This window comes from Octodon degus, unplaced genomic scaffold (genome assembly GCF_000260255.1).
Source record: "Octodon degus isolate 3935 unplaced genomic scaffold, OctDeg1.0 scaffold00265, whole genome shotgun sequence".
Lineage (NCBI taxonomy): Eukaryota > Metazoa > Chordata > Mammalia > Rodentia > Octodontidae > Octodon > Octodon degus.
This window is the reverse complement of record NW_004524841.1, coordinates 2,509,963-2,526,165: the sequence shown is the minus strand read 5'-3', so window position 1 is coordinate 2,526,165 and position 16,203 is coordinate 2,509,963. Positions and strand designations below refer to the sequence as shown.

The window sequence follows — 16,203 nt, the reverse complement described above, 5'->3', positions numbered from 1 at the left end:
ACAAGGACATAGGGCTCATCAGCAAGCTATAAACCCGCTTTCTTTGACTGTCCCTCAAAAAACCTGCCAAAAAGGGCTATTTACAAAAAAAAAAAAAAAAAAAAAAAAAAAAGCCCCTTCGCCTGTAAGAGAAACCTTCCCTATTGTGCAAAGTATGGTCCCCCTCAGGTTTAGCAATAATCCTGCTCGGATTGTTGAGTCCTTCTTTCTTTCCTCCACTCTAGGCACTATCACGTGTTGAACAGGTAGGTCGTTCAAAGGAGGAACATTTGTAATGATAATTGTGTATGATAATTGGTAATTGGCACTATATTTGTAGTATTTGTATGTAAACTTTTTTTTCTAAACTACAAAAAATGGCTACTCTAGGAATAATGTTCACTTTAAATAAAGTGACCTTAGAAGTGGCCAATCATAAGGCAGGTATGGTGGCACATGCCTGTCATCTCAGCACTAGGAAGACTGAGGCAGGAGGACATATGCTTCAAGGCTACATAGCAAGCTTATCCTTGACTACACAGTAAAACAAACAAACAAACAAAAACCAAGAAATAAGTGTGGGACACAACAAATGCCAGCGGAAAATTAATTTTTTTATCTATGTGGCATAAGATAACCCTCGTTTGGGCTTGTCTTCCTCTTCAGCAGAGCCACAATTTTAGCACGTTAACCACTCTCAAGTTCTTCGCCTCCAAATCAGAAAATGCCACCCTTCCACAGGGCTGTTGTAAGAATTAAATGTAACACTTTTACCAGGGGGTTGAAGAATTTAGCATATTGAAGAATAAAGGCTAGTTATATTGTTCACTAACTAAAAAACAACTATTAGGGCTGCCTAAATAAATCCGCAGACAAAATGACAGTTCTAAACCAAAGAGCACCGGAACCACTTTTCAGGTACGATTTCAACTCGCCGTCCGTATTACACCACCGGAGCCTTAATCTTGTTGCAAGCACCAGGTTTGCTCATGCGCAGTTTACGCCGCTTTAGCGGGCCGCGACTCAGTTTACGCGCCAAAGGCGCTTACTTGTGCGCCTGCGCCCTGACCTAGCCTCGGCGCATGCGTCCTTCGGCGCTGACGGGATCCGAGACTATGGCGTGGGTACCCGCGGAGTCTGCGGTGGAAGAGTTGATGCCCCGGCTGCTGCCGGTGGAACCCTGCGACTTGACGGAAGGTTTTGATCCCTCGGTACCTCCGAGGACGCCTCAGGAATACCTGAGGCGGGTCCAGTGAGTTATTTGGCCTCGTGGGTGTGGGCTTTTCGTCCACGCCCCCCCACCCGGGCGCCGCGCGAGCGCTGTTTGGAGCCCTGTGGGGTGCGTGGGTCCCTTCCGCACGAGGGCGTGCCTCTGGAGCGTGATTGCACGCCTCAAAGCCTGTGGAGATGTGTGCTCTTAGCTGCCAGGACCCTTGCGTAAAAGCACAATTGTCATTAAACTGTTTGCATTTATTATTTGTAGGATCGAAGCAGCTCGGTGTCCCGATGTTGTGGTAGCTCAGATTGACCCAAAGAAATTGAAAAGGAAGCAAAGTGTGAATGTTTCTGTGAGTTTTACTGACGGTCAGGGGATTTCTCACCCACTTGCACACAAAATAAAGCCAGAGCACCCAACAGCGTCTTTCTGTAGTTCCTAACCATGTTGATTATAGTGTGGGTACCACTTAGTTACTTCGTACTGAGTTAGATAAACGTCTATTTGTACAGTGGCTTGTATTTTTTTGCTTCAGACAGTTGACATTTACTGCCTTCAGAGACTTCCAGTGCCCTTATGCTTGTAGAGATTTGTCCATCTCCTTTTAGGGATATAGTTTAATGCTAAAAGAGCCTTTTAATTGGCTACTTATACTACTTTAGTAGTTTTTTTTTTCTTTTTTTTCAAAGTTTTATTGATAAACATTTTTTTTTTCTTTTGATAATTATTTTTGAACTGGTGTTTTGTTGTTGTTGTGGGTTTGTTTTTTTTGTTTTGTTTTTTCGTATTTTAGGACAGGGTCTACAGGGTCTTACTGCGTAGATCGGACTCGTAGTGAACCTCCTGTTTACTACCTCCCAAGCGCTGGGATTACAGGCGTGCCAGCCCGGTATCAATCACCCTCTCAGCGCACCCCAGGGGCAGGGCTGGCAGGGCAGACCTGGGGATCCGAACTCCCCGCCACTGGGTCTGCCCGAGCTGGCGCTTGGACTGGTGTTTAATCTTAAACGTTTGCACGTTCTGAATTTTCGCTAAGAACCTAATTGTATTACACCATTCTGGCAACTCGTACACTGTGGACAATTGATTCATTTATTTATCTAGCATGTGTTTTCCTAAGGACTCGGGTTGTACTAGGCACTAAAAATACCACAGAAGATGTGGTAGAAAATGTCTTTGTAGAGTTTATCTATAGGGGCAAAAAAAATTTGATTTTTTAAGAAGTATTTAAGTTCTCCCAGATCCCCCTTGGGAGGTTGGATTTAAGATCAAAGGAAAGTGACATTTAAAAACCATTTCTAATATTTTTATGTTTAAGTAATCCCATTATCTGATATTTACAATCAGGAAATTTTCAGATGTTGTAATGTTTTATATCCTTTTTTTGGTATTTGGAGACATGGTCTTGCTGTGCCTCCAGCTCATGGCAGTCCTCCCATGCATCCCTTCCAAATGCTGAGATTTTAGAGGTGCACCACCGTTCACAGCCCAGATATTTTTAATTGATGGGCCATTTGCACCCTTTTAAATTTTTATTTTATTTTTTTTGGTGCCAGGGATTGAATTCAGGACCTTGCGCTTGCCAGGCAGGCACTTATGCCGCTGAACTGTCTCTGGGCCCACACCCTTTTTTATATTTAGTTCATATCAGTTATACAGATTAGTTGGTGTCCTTTTATACTATTTGTGCATATTTACATAATAACATTCTTTGATCATCCCTTTCCCTATGACTTTCTTCCCTTTTTCCCTTCCTAATCCCTATCCTCTTCGTTAATAGTCTCCCTTCTACTTTTAAGAACATGATGCTTTATATATTATGTATATACCTAATGTTTGAAGTTTTATTTTACGTCTGTACATGATCAATTGTGCTGTGGGCCTGGAGTGGATTGTCTTTTTGAAACAGGGTTTCACAATGCAGTTCAGGCTAGACTTGAACTCACCATGTAACTCACCCTGGCCTCAGAACTTGCACCAATCCTCCCTCAACCTCCCAAGTGCTGGGATTACAGGCATGGCCACCACACCTAGCTGATCAATTATGAACTATGTGCTTTTTTAAAAATTAACTTTATAGTACATAATGATTACCTTTGTGGTAGGTGGTTGGTACATCTGCATAACATTTCAGTTTATGTGGGGCATACCTTTCTTTTTGTTTCTGTTTTATAATTACAGAAAGGTCAAACTAGATTGTATCTTTAGGATTCGTGTCATTTCTTAAAAATTCCAGCTATAAGACATCTAAGAATTTTCTTATTGTAGTGATTATTTTTTCCTAACATTTTTAATTGGGGCATAAATAATAAATTGAGATGCCTATTTTTTGCACCTATTAAAATACCTTTTTTTTCTTAAATAGCCTTAATTTTTCACTCTTACCAGTTATACTTCATTTTGGTTTTTCTTTGCAGAGGCATGAGATTCATTATAACACTGAACATTGATCCTAACATTTCTCAATTGATTTCTAGCTTTCGGGATGCCAACCTGCCCCTGAAGGTTATTCCCCAACACTTCAGTGGCAGCAGCAGCAAGTGGCACAGTTTTCAGCTGTTCGACAGGTAAATCTCCTTGACATTTGTTTGTTACAATTCTAAAGCAGTATTTATGAATTATTACACTAGTATGATTGTAATCACTAGATACATTGCTGTTTTGTAACATATTGTTCAAGTTTTGTTGTTTTTTATGTGTCCTTTTTAAAAAAAATTTTTGTCCAAACTTTAGTATGGTTGGAATTTTGTGCAGAAACTGATTGTTGCTGTTGTTTGCTCACCTGAAGATCACTAACTTTTCTTCCTATAGAATGTAAATAAACACAGAAGTCACTGGAAATCACAGCAGTTGGACAGCAACGTGACTATGGTGTGTAAGTTTCTCAATTTGAGTTATATGGTATGCACCTGTGTGAAATAGTCTGTTAACTTTCAGCCTTTACAGATTCTTAGTCCACATTGTCTTCATTTGCTTTTCACTATATGAGTGGCTCAAAAAGTATAGACTCAGTAGTACAAATTGTCATTTTCATGGCTGTTTTAATCCATCATACTGGGATACCTTGTATATTTTGGAAGTGTGTTAGTTTTCAAAACCAAAGTAGTCACTTATGTCAACTCTAATGAAAAAAGTAAATCAAACTGGAAAGTTGAGAAGGATAGGATATGTTAAGCACAATTGCCAATGTTTACATCACAGAAGACTGCCAGACCCAAGCTTGGACTAAGAACACTGTACCCGCATGCAAAAGTACTGCTACAGGGACATCTGCCCAGCAGCTCTCTTGTCAACCTCAGACTGACCGCATTCTTGTTTTTATCATTACAGCCAAGGGTTATTGTTTCAGAATACCTGATACAATTCTCATTTCTGTCTTCAAAGACTTCTACTTGCAGCCAGGGAGATGGCTCAGTGGAATAAGCGCTTCCCTGGCAAGCGCAAGGGCCTGAGTTCAATCCCTGGTTCCGGGGGAGAAAAAAAAAAAGATTTCCACTTGCTTTGTCTCTGACTATGCCCATAGTTTCCTATAGCACATGTACACCATTGCAGTTTTCTATTATTCCCAAATTAATATTCTTTGGAGAATCTCTGATTTACTTAGGTCAACAAATGGGCAGTTAGCCTCTCTTAAGTTTTTAAGGATTATTTTAAAGAAAGGAATACATTTTACATATTTAAAAAGGCTGAGTAAAGGCTCACTTGGAATTTCCTGTTGTGAGAGTAAACTGCACATTTATAGAACATCATCTGTGCTTCACAGTGTTGGTGACATAATAGTGAAGCCTGTTGTATGCTACTATAAGTCGTGTTTCCTACATTTTATCAACTTAGACACAATAATTAAGCTTTTTAGAAGCTGTATGAGCTCTACAAGTGAAAACAAAGGAGTTGGTGGTCAGTGAGATAGCTGTAGGGTCTAAGCCCCTGCCTGGCAAGTGCAAGGACCTGGGTTTTATCCCCGGTACTGCATACTGTGCAGGTCTGTGCCAAGCCGGCCACTGAGACTTATTCCAGCTCTGGGGAGGCTGAGACAGGAGGATCACTATGAGTCCGAGCTGCGTAGTGAGACCCTATACCAAATAAATAAATAAATAAATAAATAAATTTTTTTTTAAAGAAAAAATAGGAGTTGGTAAAGAGATAAGATATATCATTCTAGGAAATCATTTTTAACATTTAAAAGAATAATGTATCATTTCTGAGAATCTAATGAAAGTGCTGTCTTCAGGAAAAAAAAAAATAGTAATAATTTTTGTGTATCCAAACTTTTCCTGATAACCTTTCTTGCTTCCCGGCCATCTTGGCAGCTGCTCCTGGTTGAGGGCCATCTGCACCTAAGGCAGAAAGATGGTGGCCCCAAAGACGACGAAAAGGTCTCTGGAGTCCATCAACTGTAGGCTCTAACTTGTTATGAAAAGTGGAGAATACGTGCTGGGGTACAAGCAGACGCTGAAGATGATCAGCCAGGGCAAAGCGAAATTGGTCATCCTTGCCAACAACTGCCCAGCCTTGAGGAAATCTGAAATTGAATACTATGCCATGTTGGCCAGAACTGGTGTCCACCACTACAGCAGCAATAATAGCGAACTGGGCACAGCATGTGGAAAATTCCACAGAGTGTGCACACTGGCCATCACTGATCCAGGTGATTCTGGTATCATTAGAAGCATGCCAGAACAGACCGGTGAAAAATAAGCCAAGCAGAATTTTTCTTTAAACTTGCCAGAGCTTGAAAAAAAACCACAAATTTTCCCTGATGAGGATGCCAATCAGATTAGATTAGAACCTTGAGACAAGGTTTTCCTCTGCATTTCAGGCTGGTCTTGAACTCACTTTGTAGCCTGGCCTGGCCTCAAACTCATAGCCATCTTCCTGCCTCAGCTGCCCAAGTGCTGAGATTACGGGCCTGGGCCACCACACCTGGCTTCATTTAAGTTTAATCACCAAATATAGTCAGAGCCTAAGATGGTTTTGGAGGTGAAGGCTTCTATGTATCAATTTCAAGGACAGGGGCCTGGGAGATGGCTCAGTGGAATAAGCGCTTTCCTGGCAAGTGCAAGGGCCTGAGTTCAATCCCTGGTTCTGCAAAATAATAATAATAATAATAATAATGTCAAGGACGTGCTGTTTTACCCATAGCAAGCACTGTGTTGAGGTGGTGGGAGTATGGGGGATCCTCAGGGAGTTGTTTTGTTTTTTACTGTTCAGTATGAAAATAAACCCATAGAAATAACTTTTTTTTTTTTTTTCTTTTCAGCCAAAATCTGAAGATGAAGAAGGTTGGAAAAAATTCTGTTTAGGAGAAAGATTATGTGCTGAAGGGGCTGTTGGGCCAACCATAAATGAAAGTCCTGGGATTGATTATGTCCAAGTAGGTGATATGTGGATATACAGAACAAAGACTGCTCTAATTTGGGTACTTCATATGAGCAAAGTGTAACATGGGCAAAAAAAAATTCACAACGCAACCTGATTGTGAACACCTTATGGGCTAAGAATAGTTTTTACCTTTTTTTTTTTTTAATGTTTTTGGTGCAGGGTCTCACTACCCAGTTCAGACCTGTAGTGATCCCCGTTTTCAGCCTTCCCAGCACTGGGATTACAGGTGTGTGCCACGTGCTGGTCTCAGTGGCCAGCTCAGCGTGCCTGGGGAGAGGCCAGCGTGGCATGTGGTGCCCAGGATTGAACCTGGTCTCTGCGCTTACCTAAGCAGGCGCTTACTTTGATGAGCTATCTCACTGGCCCTGGATTTACATTTTTAAAGGGTGTATAAGAAGAAACAAATTGTGACTAATTTGTGAAGCCTATTTTTGGCTCTTTAGAAAAAATATTTGCCAATCCCTGACTTCTTTTATTGACTGCTTAACTTAACCAAGTGGCAGCCCAATTCTAAAGCAATGTACTGTAGCTTATTTTAGGTTGCCTTCATATCCTTAATGTTTTAGCTGTGTAAGAATTTTATAAGTTGATAGAATTGGGCTTTTGTTTTATGTTTTTGTTTTGAGACGGTCTCACTGTGTAGCCCAGGCTGGCCTCGAACTTGTGGCACTGCTGCAGCCCGGCCTCCTGAGTGCTGGAGTACAGGGTGCACTGCCACACTCAGATTAAAAAGGTCTTTTAAAATGCTTAATAAATCATGTATTCTAGACATGAAATGTTGAGGGAATATTTGAATTTTACATGGCTTTAATCTTAGATTATCTGGCGTACTCCTTCGCTTGCCAGTAAGTTTGCTCGTGTTTCTGTAGAACCCATACATCTGTATTACTACTGGTCTTTGAGCCAGGATCTTGCTGTACAGTTCACAATGACCTTAAATTCACTTTGTAGCGCAGGCCAGCCTTGAACTCACAGTGATCCTCCTGCTGCAGCTACAAATACCAAAATGACACCTGGGATTTGGAGGCAAATTTATTTAACGTCAGATGGGCTCTGATTAGAAATCAGTTGCTCCAGGCTGGCCATATAGCTCATCAGACTAAAGCACCTCCTTAGGCAGAGCGCAGCTGTCAGGGTTCAATCCTCAGCATGCCGGGCTGGCCTGCCCTCAGGGTGCCTGAGACTGCCATTGAAACTGGGTGTGGTGGCACATGCCTGTAATTCCAGCACTTGGGAGGCTGTAAATAGGAGGATCACTACAAGTCCGATCTACTCAATGAGACCCTGTACACCCTGTCCTAAATATTAAAAAAAAAAAAAAAAACAAAAAAACATACACACAGAATTTAATGCATGCTGCTAGACGTGGTAGCACACACCTGTAGTCTGAGCACTCAGGAGGCTGAGGCAGGAGGATTGCTACAAGTTCACAGTCGGCTTGGGCCACATACTGATTATAAGGTGAACCTGAACTACCTAGAGATCCTGTTTCTGGAATAAATACAAGTTCTTTAAGATGTATTCTAATTCAGGTGCCCTTAATTTCTGAAAACACTAAATTTTTTAAATGACATATAACACATATTAATACTATCAGTGTTTTAATTTTACCTTTTTTTTTTTTTTTTTTTTTGTGGAACCAGGGATTGAACTCAGGCCCTTGCACTTGCCAGGCAAGTGCTTATTCTCCTGAGCTATCTCCCTGGCCCCTTCAGTGTTTTAATTTTATTGAAAATAATTGTTAACTTTTAAGCAGTTATTCCATACTTAAAAGTTACTAAAATCATATTTTTATATTTATGCATCCAGATTTCAAGATATACTTTAGCGAGCCTTGCCAACATAATAATTCCAGACATATCTCATTATCATGAGCAATAAAGGAATGTTCATCCACATGCTGTGCTGGCCCTGCCTCCACGGCCCACTGAGCCCACTGAGACCGGGTGTGGTGGTGCACGCATTAACTCTAGCACGGGGAGGCAGAAAACAGGAGGTTCACCACGAGTCTGAGCTGTGTAGTGAGACCCTGTACCAAATACATGAAAACAAATAAAAGTAAAGGAATGCTCCTTTATCTGTTCTTTATTTCAGAGTAACAGTATGACAAGGAAATGTACAGCTTAAAAATACAGCCCTTTATCATTTAGTAAATATAAATATCGCTGTCATTTTTTCTTTCAGATTGGATTTCCACCCTTGCTTAGCATTGTTAGCAGAATGAATCAGGTAAAACCTATCAAATATTAAGGCTGTCTGCATTATATTATTTATAATGTGTGTGAAATGTCAAAATGTCAAAATTTACTGTGTATTTATAGTGTGCAAGACCAAATACTAATCACTTCAGAATTTTTACAGATTTTTGTTGTTTGAAGTTGAGGTTTGGTCAGGTTGCCCCTGCCAGCCTGAGCTTGCAGTCCTCCTGGCTGCTCTACGCTCTCTCTTCTTTAATAATAGTAGGAATGGGACCCAAGACCTTCACACGAAGCTTGATCTCAGCCTTTCCTATAATTTTTATTTTGAGGCAGGGTCTTGCCAAGTCACCTACCAGGCTGGGTTCAAATTTTCAGTCCCCTTGTCCAGGCTTCCCTGAGTCCTGGGAATTACAAATGTGTTACCATCATGTGTTGTTGATAGACTTTTTCTATGAATGAGGACACAGAATTTGAGTTTAAGTGACTTGCAGGTAGTTTTTCAGCAAGTAAATGGTAGCACTGAGATTTAATAGCAGGTGGGTCTGACTCCAGAGCTCGTGCTTTTAATATGGTTCTGAAGTATTTATTCGTGTCTGTTATAATTCTTAGAGTTTGATGTTTAAGTTAAATATTAAGGTTAGATGTGTTTCTAGTTCTTAGATGCCCTACCCATTATATTAAGATTGAAATATGCTGGGCATGATAATGCCTGCCTGCAATCCCAGCACTCTGGGAGCCTGGAGCAGAAGGATCACAAGTTCAAGCCCAGCCTGGGTGACTTAGTGAGATACTGTCTCAAAATATTTGTTTTAAATTGTAAATCAAATGTAGTACCTTGCACTTGCCAGGCAGGTCCTCAAAATAAAAATAAAAAAATTTTTGAAATGTGCTTGGGATGTAGCTCAGTGCAAAGGCCATAATTCAGTCCTGGGGGGAGGGGGGACCAAAACATGTAATTTTGTGACCCAAAGAAGAAAAAATACAGAATTTGGTTCCTAAGGCTTTTAAAGAATAAGGACTCAGTTGTCCACTTAGCCAAAAAATGTTGACTCTTGGAAGTTACAGTTTGGAAGATTTTTTTTTTTTATAAGATCATACTGTGTCGGAAATCATACACAGCATGATAGTTTCACTTTGTCATTTGAGTCAAAATACTGTAACAGAGCTAGGCATGGTGGCTGTACCCTCTAATCAGTCTCAGCACTCAGGAGGCTGAAGTGGGAGGATTACTGTGAGTTCAAGGCCAACCTGGGCTTAAATAGCAAGACCCTGTCAAAGAACCAAAAAAATAAAAAATAAAAGATACTGTAACAGTCGCATCAAATTCTGTAAATATGATTTGGGGGAATAGGGAAAGGACCCAAATGTAGTTGAATAAGTCAGAGAATATCTTCAAGATACTGATAATTTTATCTAGAAAAATTTGGGGCTTTTCTGTTGACTTCATTTTGTTTTCTTAAGTGCCTTGCAGGCTAATCAAGTGCTTATACCGCCAACCTACATCCCGGCCATGTGTATTTTTTTTTTTTTTTTTTGCGGAACCGGAGATTGAACGCAGGCCCTTGCGTTTGCCAGGGAAGTGCTTATTCTACTGAGCTGTCTCTCTGGCCCCTTGTTGTTTTGGTTTTTTGAGACAGGGTCTCCCTATACAGTTCAGGCTGGTCCTGAACTCACTTTGTAGCCCAGACTGGCCTTGAATTTGCTGTGATCCTTCTGCCTCAGCCTCCTGAGTGCTAGGATTACAGGCATGCACCACCACACCCAGCCTAAGAATAATTAGTTTTAAAAAGCCTCTTCAAAACTACTGCGCTATCTAGTCAAATAACTAGAATCACAGGTTTTTTTTTTTTTTTTTTAATTTGGTTGGGTTTTTTTTGTTTTTTGGTTTGGTTTTTTTTTTTTTTTAGTCTAAATAATATGACCATTTTGAAAAACAGAAGCCTTGTCTTTTCCTTTCTTTGGTACTGGGAATTAAACTCAGGCCCTTGCGCTTGTCAGGCAGGTGCTTGTGCCACTGACCTGTACCCCTGGCCCAGAATGATTATGTAACAACTTCCTGGATCTTACATTGAACTTGTCAGTATTGTATTACTAAGGTAACTCTTCTCCACCCCATGACTTTTTTTTTTTTTTTTTCAGGCAACAGTAACTAGTGTCTTGGAATATTTGAGTAATTGGTTTGGAGAAAGAGACTTCACTCCAGAATTGGTAGTTTTTGTCTTCATGATGCATGAACAGTTTTATATATGGCACTTATGTGAGACATGACTACATACTGTATTTATGTGTGCATATATGGACATAGATGTGTAATTTGAATATTATTTTTTCAGCTTTTTAGTGTGGGTTTTGGTTATTTAAATTTTGCATGTTTTAGTATTATCTCAGTGTGTAATTGAGTTTAAGAAAAGGAATCTTAGTACCAAAGTTTAGCTCAGTGGAATAAATGCCTGCCTGGCAAGCCCCAGGTCCTGGGTTCGATTCCCAGTACCACAAAAAAAAAAGAAAAAAAAGGAACTGGAAGGGTGGGAGGAAGCCCAACAAATCCATGGCAAATAAAAGTTTGGACAATCAGTAGAGGTTGGAGAACTTCTAAGAGTAGAAGCCTTTTGATACTTGAATGATACTTTGCATAGTAAATACAGTGATGCCTTGATTTACAAATTAAATTTGTTTTATGATTTGGGGGACAATGGCTACATTTGTGTTTTTGTTGGGAAGAGGGCTGTTTCAGGTTTGCCACCTAGTGTGGAGTTTGCCAATGGAAGCAAACTGCCTACCACTCGTTTGTAAACCAAATTGTTTGCAAATAGAAGTATTTGTCAGCTGGGGTATTACTGTATATCAGAAATTTTGACTCCGATTTTAATGGGTAATCTTTTCATGTGGAAGATTCTATTTGTAAAAAAAAATCTGGAAGTGAATCTGCTTAAGAAAAAGCCTTGACTGCTGATTCAGGATTGCCTGGGGAACTAGTATGTTGCATAAGTTGCTGTTTAAAATTTGTTCCAGTATTCTTTAGGTTTCTCCACAGTGATAGGTTGCTCAGAAGTAAGCCAAATTTTAGCTCCTGTGGCTTTCCATGATAGCCCACACTGTTTCCCAGGTGTAACGTGTACTTTTATCAGACTCTCACCCTCTTTTTGTATCTGTTTGTCCCAGGCTTGCTCTGCAAAGCCAGTTTCACTCCCACTCTTCACTTTCACCTTCTAAATTAACTTTGCCACTGCTTAAAAACAAAAGAATAAATTAAATTGGTGGTGTAACTGTACTCTGTAATCACCAGTACAGCCTGGTGAGGTTATGTCTCAAGACACTTGAAGGACATAGATATGCTTTGATACCATCATTTTTCTTGTAATATGTAATAAAATTTTCCTTGTCATGTGGGGTTAACAAGGGTGTGTTACAGCTGTTTAATAACATCCCCTTGGGGGCCGGGGAGATGGCTCAGTGGAATGAGCGCTTCCCTGGCAAGTGCAAGGGCCTGAGTTCAATCCCCGGTTCCACCAAAAAAATAAATAAACAAAAATAACATCCCCTTGATAGCTCCATGCAACCACATGGAAGATGTGCATTATATTGCAAATAAAGGTGGCTACAAAATGATATTAATGATGAAGCTTTGTATAGGAGAAGAACATTTGAAACAGTTAACAGAAATTATATCTAAGGTTGGGGGGTTAGCTCAGTAGAATACGTGCCTGCCTGGCAAATGCAAGGTCCTGAGTTCAATTCCCCATACTACCAAAAAAAAAAAAAAAAAAATTTATCTGGATGGTGAAGGTATTAGTCAGCTTTCTGTCACTACGATCAGATACCTGAGGAAAATAACACAAAAAAGGGAAGATTTTTGGCTCAGTGCTGGGGGCTCCAGTCCTTGATTGGATGGTTTCAGGGTGGTGGAGCTGAGGTGAGGCAGAGTATCCTGCCAGCAGGGTGTGATGGAGCAAAGCCATTCACCTCGAGCCAGCCTTGAAGCAGAGACGAGGGAGCAGGGCCAGATTCAGCCCCTGGTTCACGCGTGTGGTCTGCTCCCTTCAGCCAGACCTCGCCTCCTGTGTCCATGACCTCTCAGTTATGCCGTCATGTTGTAATCTCAGAAAGAGGCCGAGGAGTGTTGCCCAGCTTCATGGATGATCTTTTATTGTCCACACCCAAACATTTATAGTTAAGTGTTCTGTAAATACATGCCTAGCAGGTAGCTGGGCACAACATTGGACATTTAGAAAAATAAGTTTATGGTTCATTATTTGTCTCCTAATTACTTTCTAAACATCTGTTTAGGGGAGGTGGTTCTATGCCTTACTGGCTTGTCTTGAAAAACCTTTACTCCCCGAAGCTCACTCCCTGATCCGGCAGCTTGCAAGAAGATGCTCTGAAGTGAGGCTGTCAGTGGTGAGTTGTGAAGGTGCTGCTGCACAGCAAAAGCCCAGTTTCTGGGGTAACGGGAAGAGATTCCAATGAAGTACAAACGTGTGGAGTGTTTCTTGAGTTGGGCTTGCATTAGGCCACAGAATGGAAAAGCCCAAAATAATAATAGCTAAAAGAAAATGAAAGGGCCGGGGAGATAGCTCAGTAGAATAAGTCCTTGCCTGGCAAGCACAAGGTCCTGAGTTCAATCCCCGGTTCCGCAAAGAAAAAAAAAAAAAAACCCAAAGAAAATGAAGATGTTTTTCTCATAAAATGGAAGCAAGTTAGATGGGAGAAGGCCTGACCTTTGGCTCTGCCACTTGTGGCTCCTGTCCTTACGTTGCTCCATTTGTGTTGCTGGAACAGGCTACCTGAGGCTGGCTACCTTGTAGGTAGTGAAGCCCGAGAGCCTGAGGGCCTCATCTGTTCACCTCAGACCACTTCCGAGTGGCCAGGGGCAGGAGCGCACAAAGAGGAGGGAGTGGTGCGTGTGGAAGGAGAACACACGGGCCCATGCCAAAATAACCTGCTCAGTGCTGTTGGAGCCCCTGGAGAGCTGAGCCCCTGATAGACAGCAAGTCGTCATTAATCTTTCTGGTTGTTAATCTTTGCAAGATGATTTTAAAAGCCAGACATGCTGGTGCACATCTGTAATCCTAGCTCCTTGGAAGGCTGAGGCAGGAGGATTACAAGGTCAAGGCCACCCTGGACAATTTAGTGAGAGTCTTTCTCAAAATTAGAAAAAGAAGGGGCTGGCGAGATGGCTCAGTGGTCTAAAGCACCTACTTGGAACAAGCTTGGCAAAGCACAGGGACCACGGTTCAATCCCCCAGCACCACATGCCAGCCAGCCCCGCCCCCTGGTGGGCTGAGCTGGCCACACACACACACACACACACACACACACACACACACACACAATAAATAAATAAATAAATAAATAAATAAATGTTAAAAAAAATTAGAAAAAGAAATTAAAGCAGGGCTTGGTGTAGTGCAATGGCACAGTGTTTGCCTAACATACAAGGCCTGGGTTTGGCCTCAGTGCTACCAAAAACATGTTTCTTAAGCTGTTACTGCTAACATTTTCTCCTATTTCCATGTTTTATATTGGAAAAGAAACATTTGAAGAATATTAGAGAAAAACTATGTTTAAAATTTTCTCTCTTTCTTTTCTTTAGGACAACAAAGATGATGAAAGGGTTCCCGCTTTGAATTTATTGATCTGCTTGGTTAGCAGGTATAGTTAAGTAATTGTTGGCTTCTCGCTTATTTATCTGTGAGGTAAAATGTAGTTTTCTTGCATTTTTATGTTATTAATTGCCTGGATCCCTTATTCTTTTTCAGCTCAGGTATGTTTGTTTGTTTGTTTGTTTGTTTGTTTGTTTGTTTGTTTTCCGGAACTGGGGATTGAACTCAGGCCCTTGTACTTGCCAGGCAAGTGCTTATTCCACTGAGCTATCTCCCCAGCCCCTCTCAGGTATGTTTTTAGTGTATATTTCATTTAATTTTTTATATCAGTGTTCCACCTAGAATTTCTTTGAAAAATTTTTTTATATTTCATATTCTAAACATTGGTAAAACGTACACCTATTTGAGTTAGGTCTCTTCTGGACATAGTTTTGTTCCATTGGTCAGTGTTCTTATTCCAGTGCAAGGGCCTCTTGAGCTGTGTATTTAAATCAGGAAGGTAAATACCCCTACATCCATTCTTCTCTCTTCCAAACAAGATGGTCTGGCAGAATACACACAAATTCTACGTCAAGTTTCCTGATCTGCAGTAACTCTGTTCTTATTGTAATTCACAGTTCCTGGGTACTTGTGCCAAGCATTTTTCTTAGCAGGTATACCAGGAACTCATTTCCTTGTTCCTCAGTGTACAAGTACAGCATTGGTACAGATGAGGAAGCTACAGAGAAAGAGGTGAAATCACTTTCTCAGCATCAGTCTATTACATCGTACTGGGATCCCAACTCCAGCACCAGTACTCCACCCAGGGTTTCCAACCTGCAGCCTCTTTTTGAGACAGGCCTTCACTGTGCAGTTAAGGCTGGACTTGAACTCACTTTGGAGCCAAAGCTGGCCTCAAACTCAGTGATTCTCCTACCTCAGCCTCCAGAGTTGTGGGATTAGAGGATATATACCACCACACCCAGCTTCAACAGAAGTATCAGATACTATTTCAAATCTGTTTTCTTGTTAGTTTTGTAACTTTTGATAGTGTAAGGAACTCATCTGAACTTAAGTTAACTTGCTCATACATTTTGTAAATGAAAATACCTCTTCCAGGAAATGCATGCTTGGATGTATTTAAAGCTCTTCTGCCTCATTAATAATTAAAGCCTATTTTAATAAAAATGACTCAAATATATCAAGCTCTTAATGTCATTAATGGTTTTGGGGATTGAGCCCAGGGCCTTTACATTCAGCTATAGTGTAACAAGCACACTTTTTAAACATTGTTTTATTTTGAGGCAGTGTCTCACTAAATTGCTAAATTGCCCGGCTGGCTGGAATTTGACCCTCTTGCCTCCACCTCCTAGAGGGCTGGGGCTGTAGATGTGCACTGCCACGCAGGCTTTCATCTCCTAATTCTCACTGCACTTAGGATAAATCAAGTATGGTATTTTTAGGTTTCAAGTAATAAGTAACGACTGGGGTAATAAAGCTTCTTTTACTTATTTGTGTGGCAAGTATTTACAGGGTACATTTTTCTAGGTGCTGAAAAAAAATTAATGATACAACACTGGGCATGCTCGTTTGTGCCTGTAATCTCAGCACACTAGGAGACTGAAGCCAGGGGATTCCAAGTTTGAGCCCTGGGGAGTTTCACAAATTACCAAGATCTTATCTCAAAAAATTATGAGTCGGGCATGGTAGCACACTTCTGTAATCCCAGCACTCGGGAGGCTGAGGCAGGAAGATTGCTGGGAGTTTGAGGTCAGCCTGAACTGCATAATTAGACTATCTAAAAACAAAACAAATTTATTTTTTTTTCAGTAACCTAAACAGTTTT

The 16,203-nt window shown here is 40.9% G+C and overlaps 1 protein-coding gene across 3 annotated transcripts in view; it reads left to right on the top strand.

The window, feature by feature from the left end:
- The first annotated feature begins 1,054 nt into the window (after positions 1-1,054).
- Gemin2 (gem nuclear organelle associated protein 2) overlaps positions 1,055-16,203 on the top strand; it is a 19,608-nt gene continuing 4,459 nt past the window's right edge. Inside the window, exons 1-9 of one of the 3 annotated variants that reach the window (XM_004646345.2) lie at positions 1,055-1,231; positions 1,463-1,547; positions 3,673-3,762; positions 4,007-4,066; positions 6,456-6,569; positions 8,762-8,806; positions 10,915-10,983; positions 13,063-13,173; positions 14,369-14,427. In XM_004646345.2, coding sequence (XP_004646402.1) covers positions 1,062-1,231; positions 1,463-1,547; positions 3,673-3,762; positions 4,007-4,066; positions 6,456-6,569; positions 8,762-8,806; positions 10,915-10,983; positions 13,063-13,173; positions 14,369-14,427 — 803 coding nt within the window. In that variant the 5' untranslated portion in view covers positions 1,055-1,061. The remainder of the gene's footprint in view (positions 1,232-1,462; positions 1,548-3,672; positions 3,763-4,006; positions 4,067-6,455; positions 6,570-8,761; positions 8,807-10,914; positions 10,984-13,062; positions 13,174-14,368; positions 14,428-16,203) is intronic. The other 2 variants (XM_023706598.1, XM_023706599.1) reach the window with 2 other exon arrangements.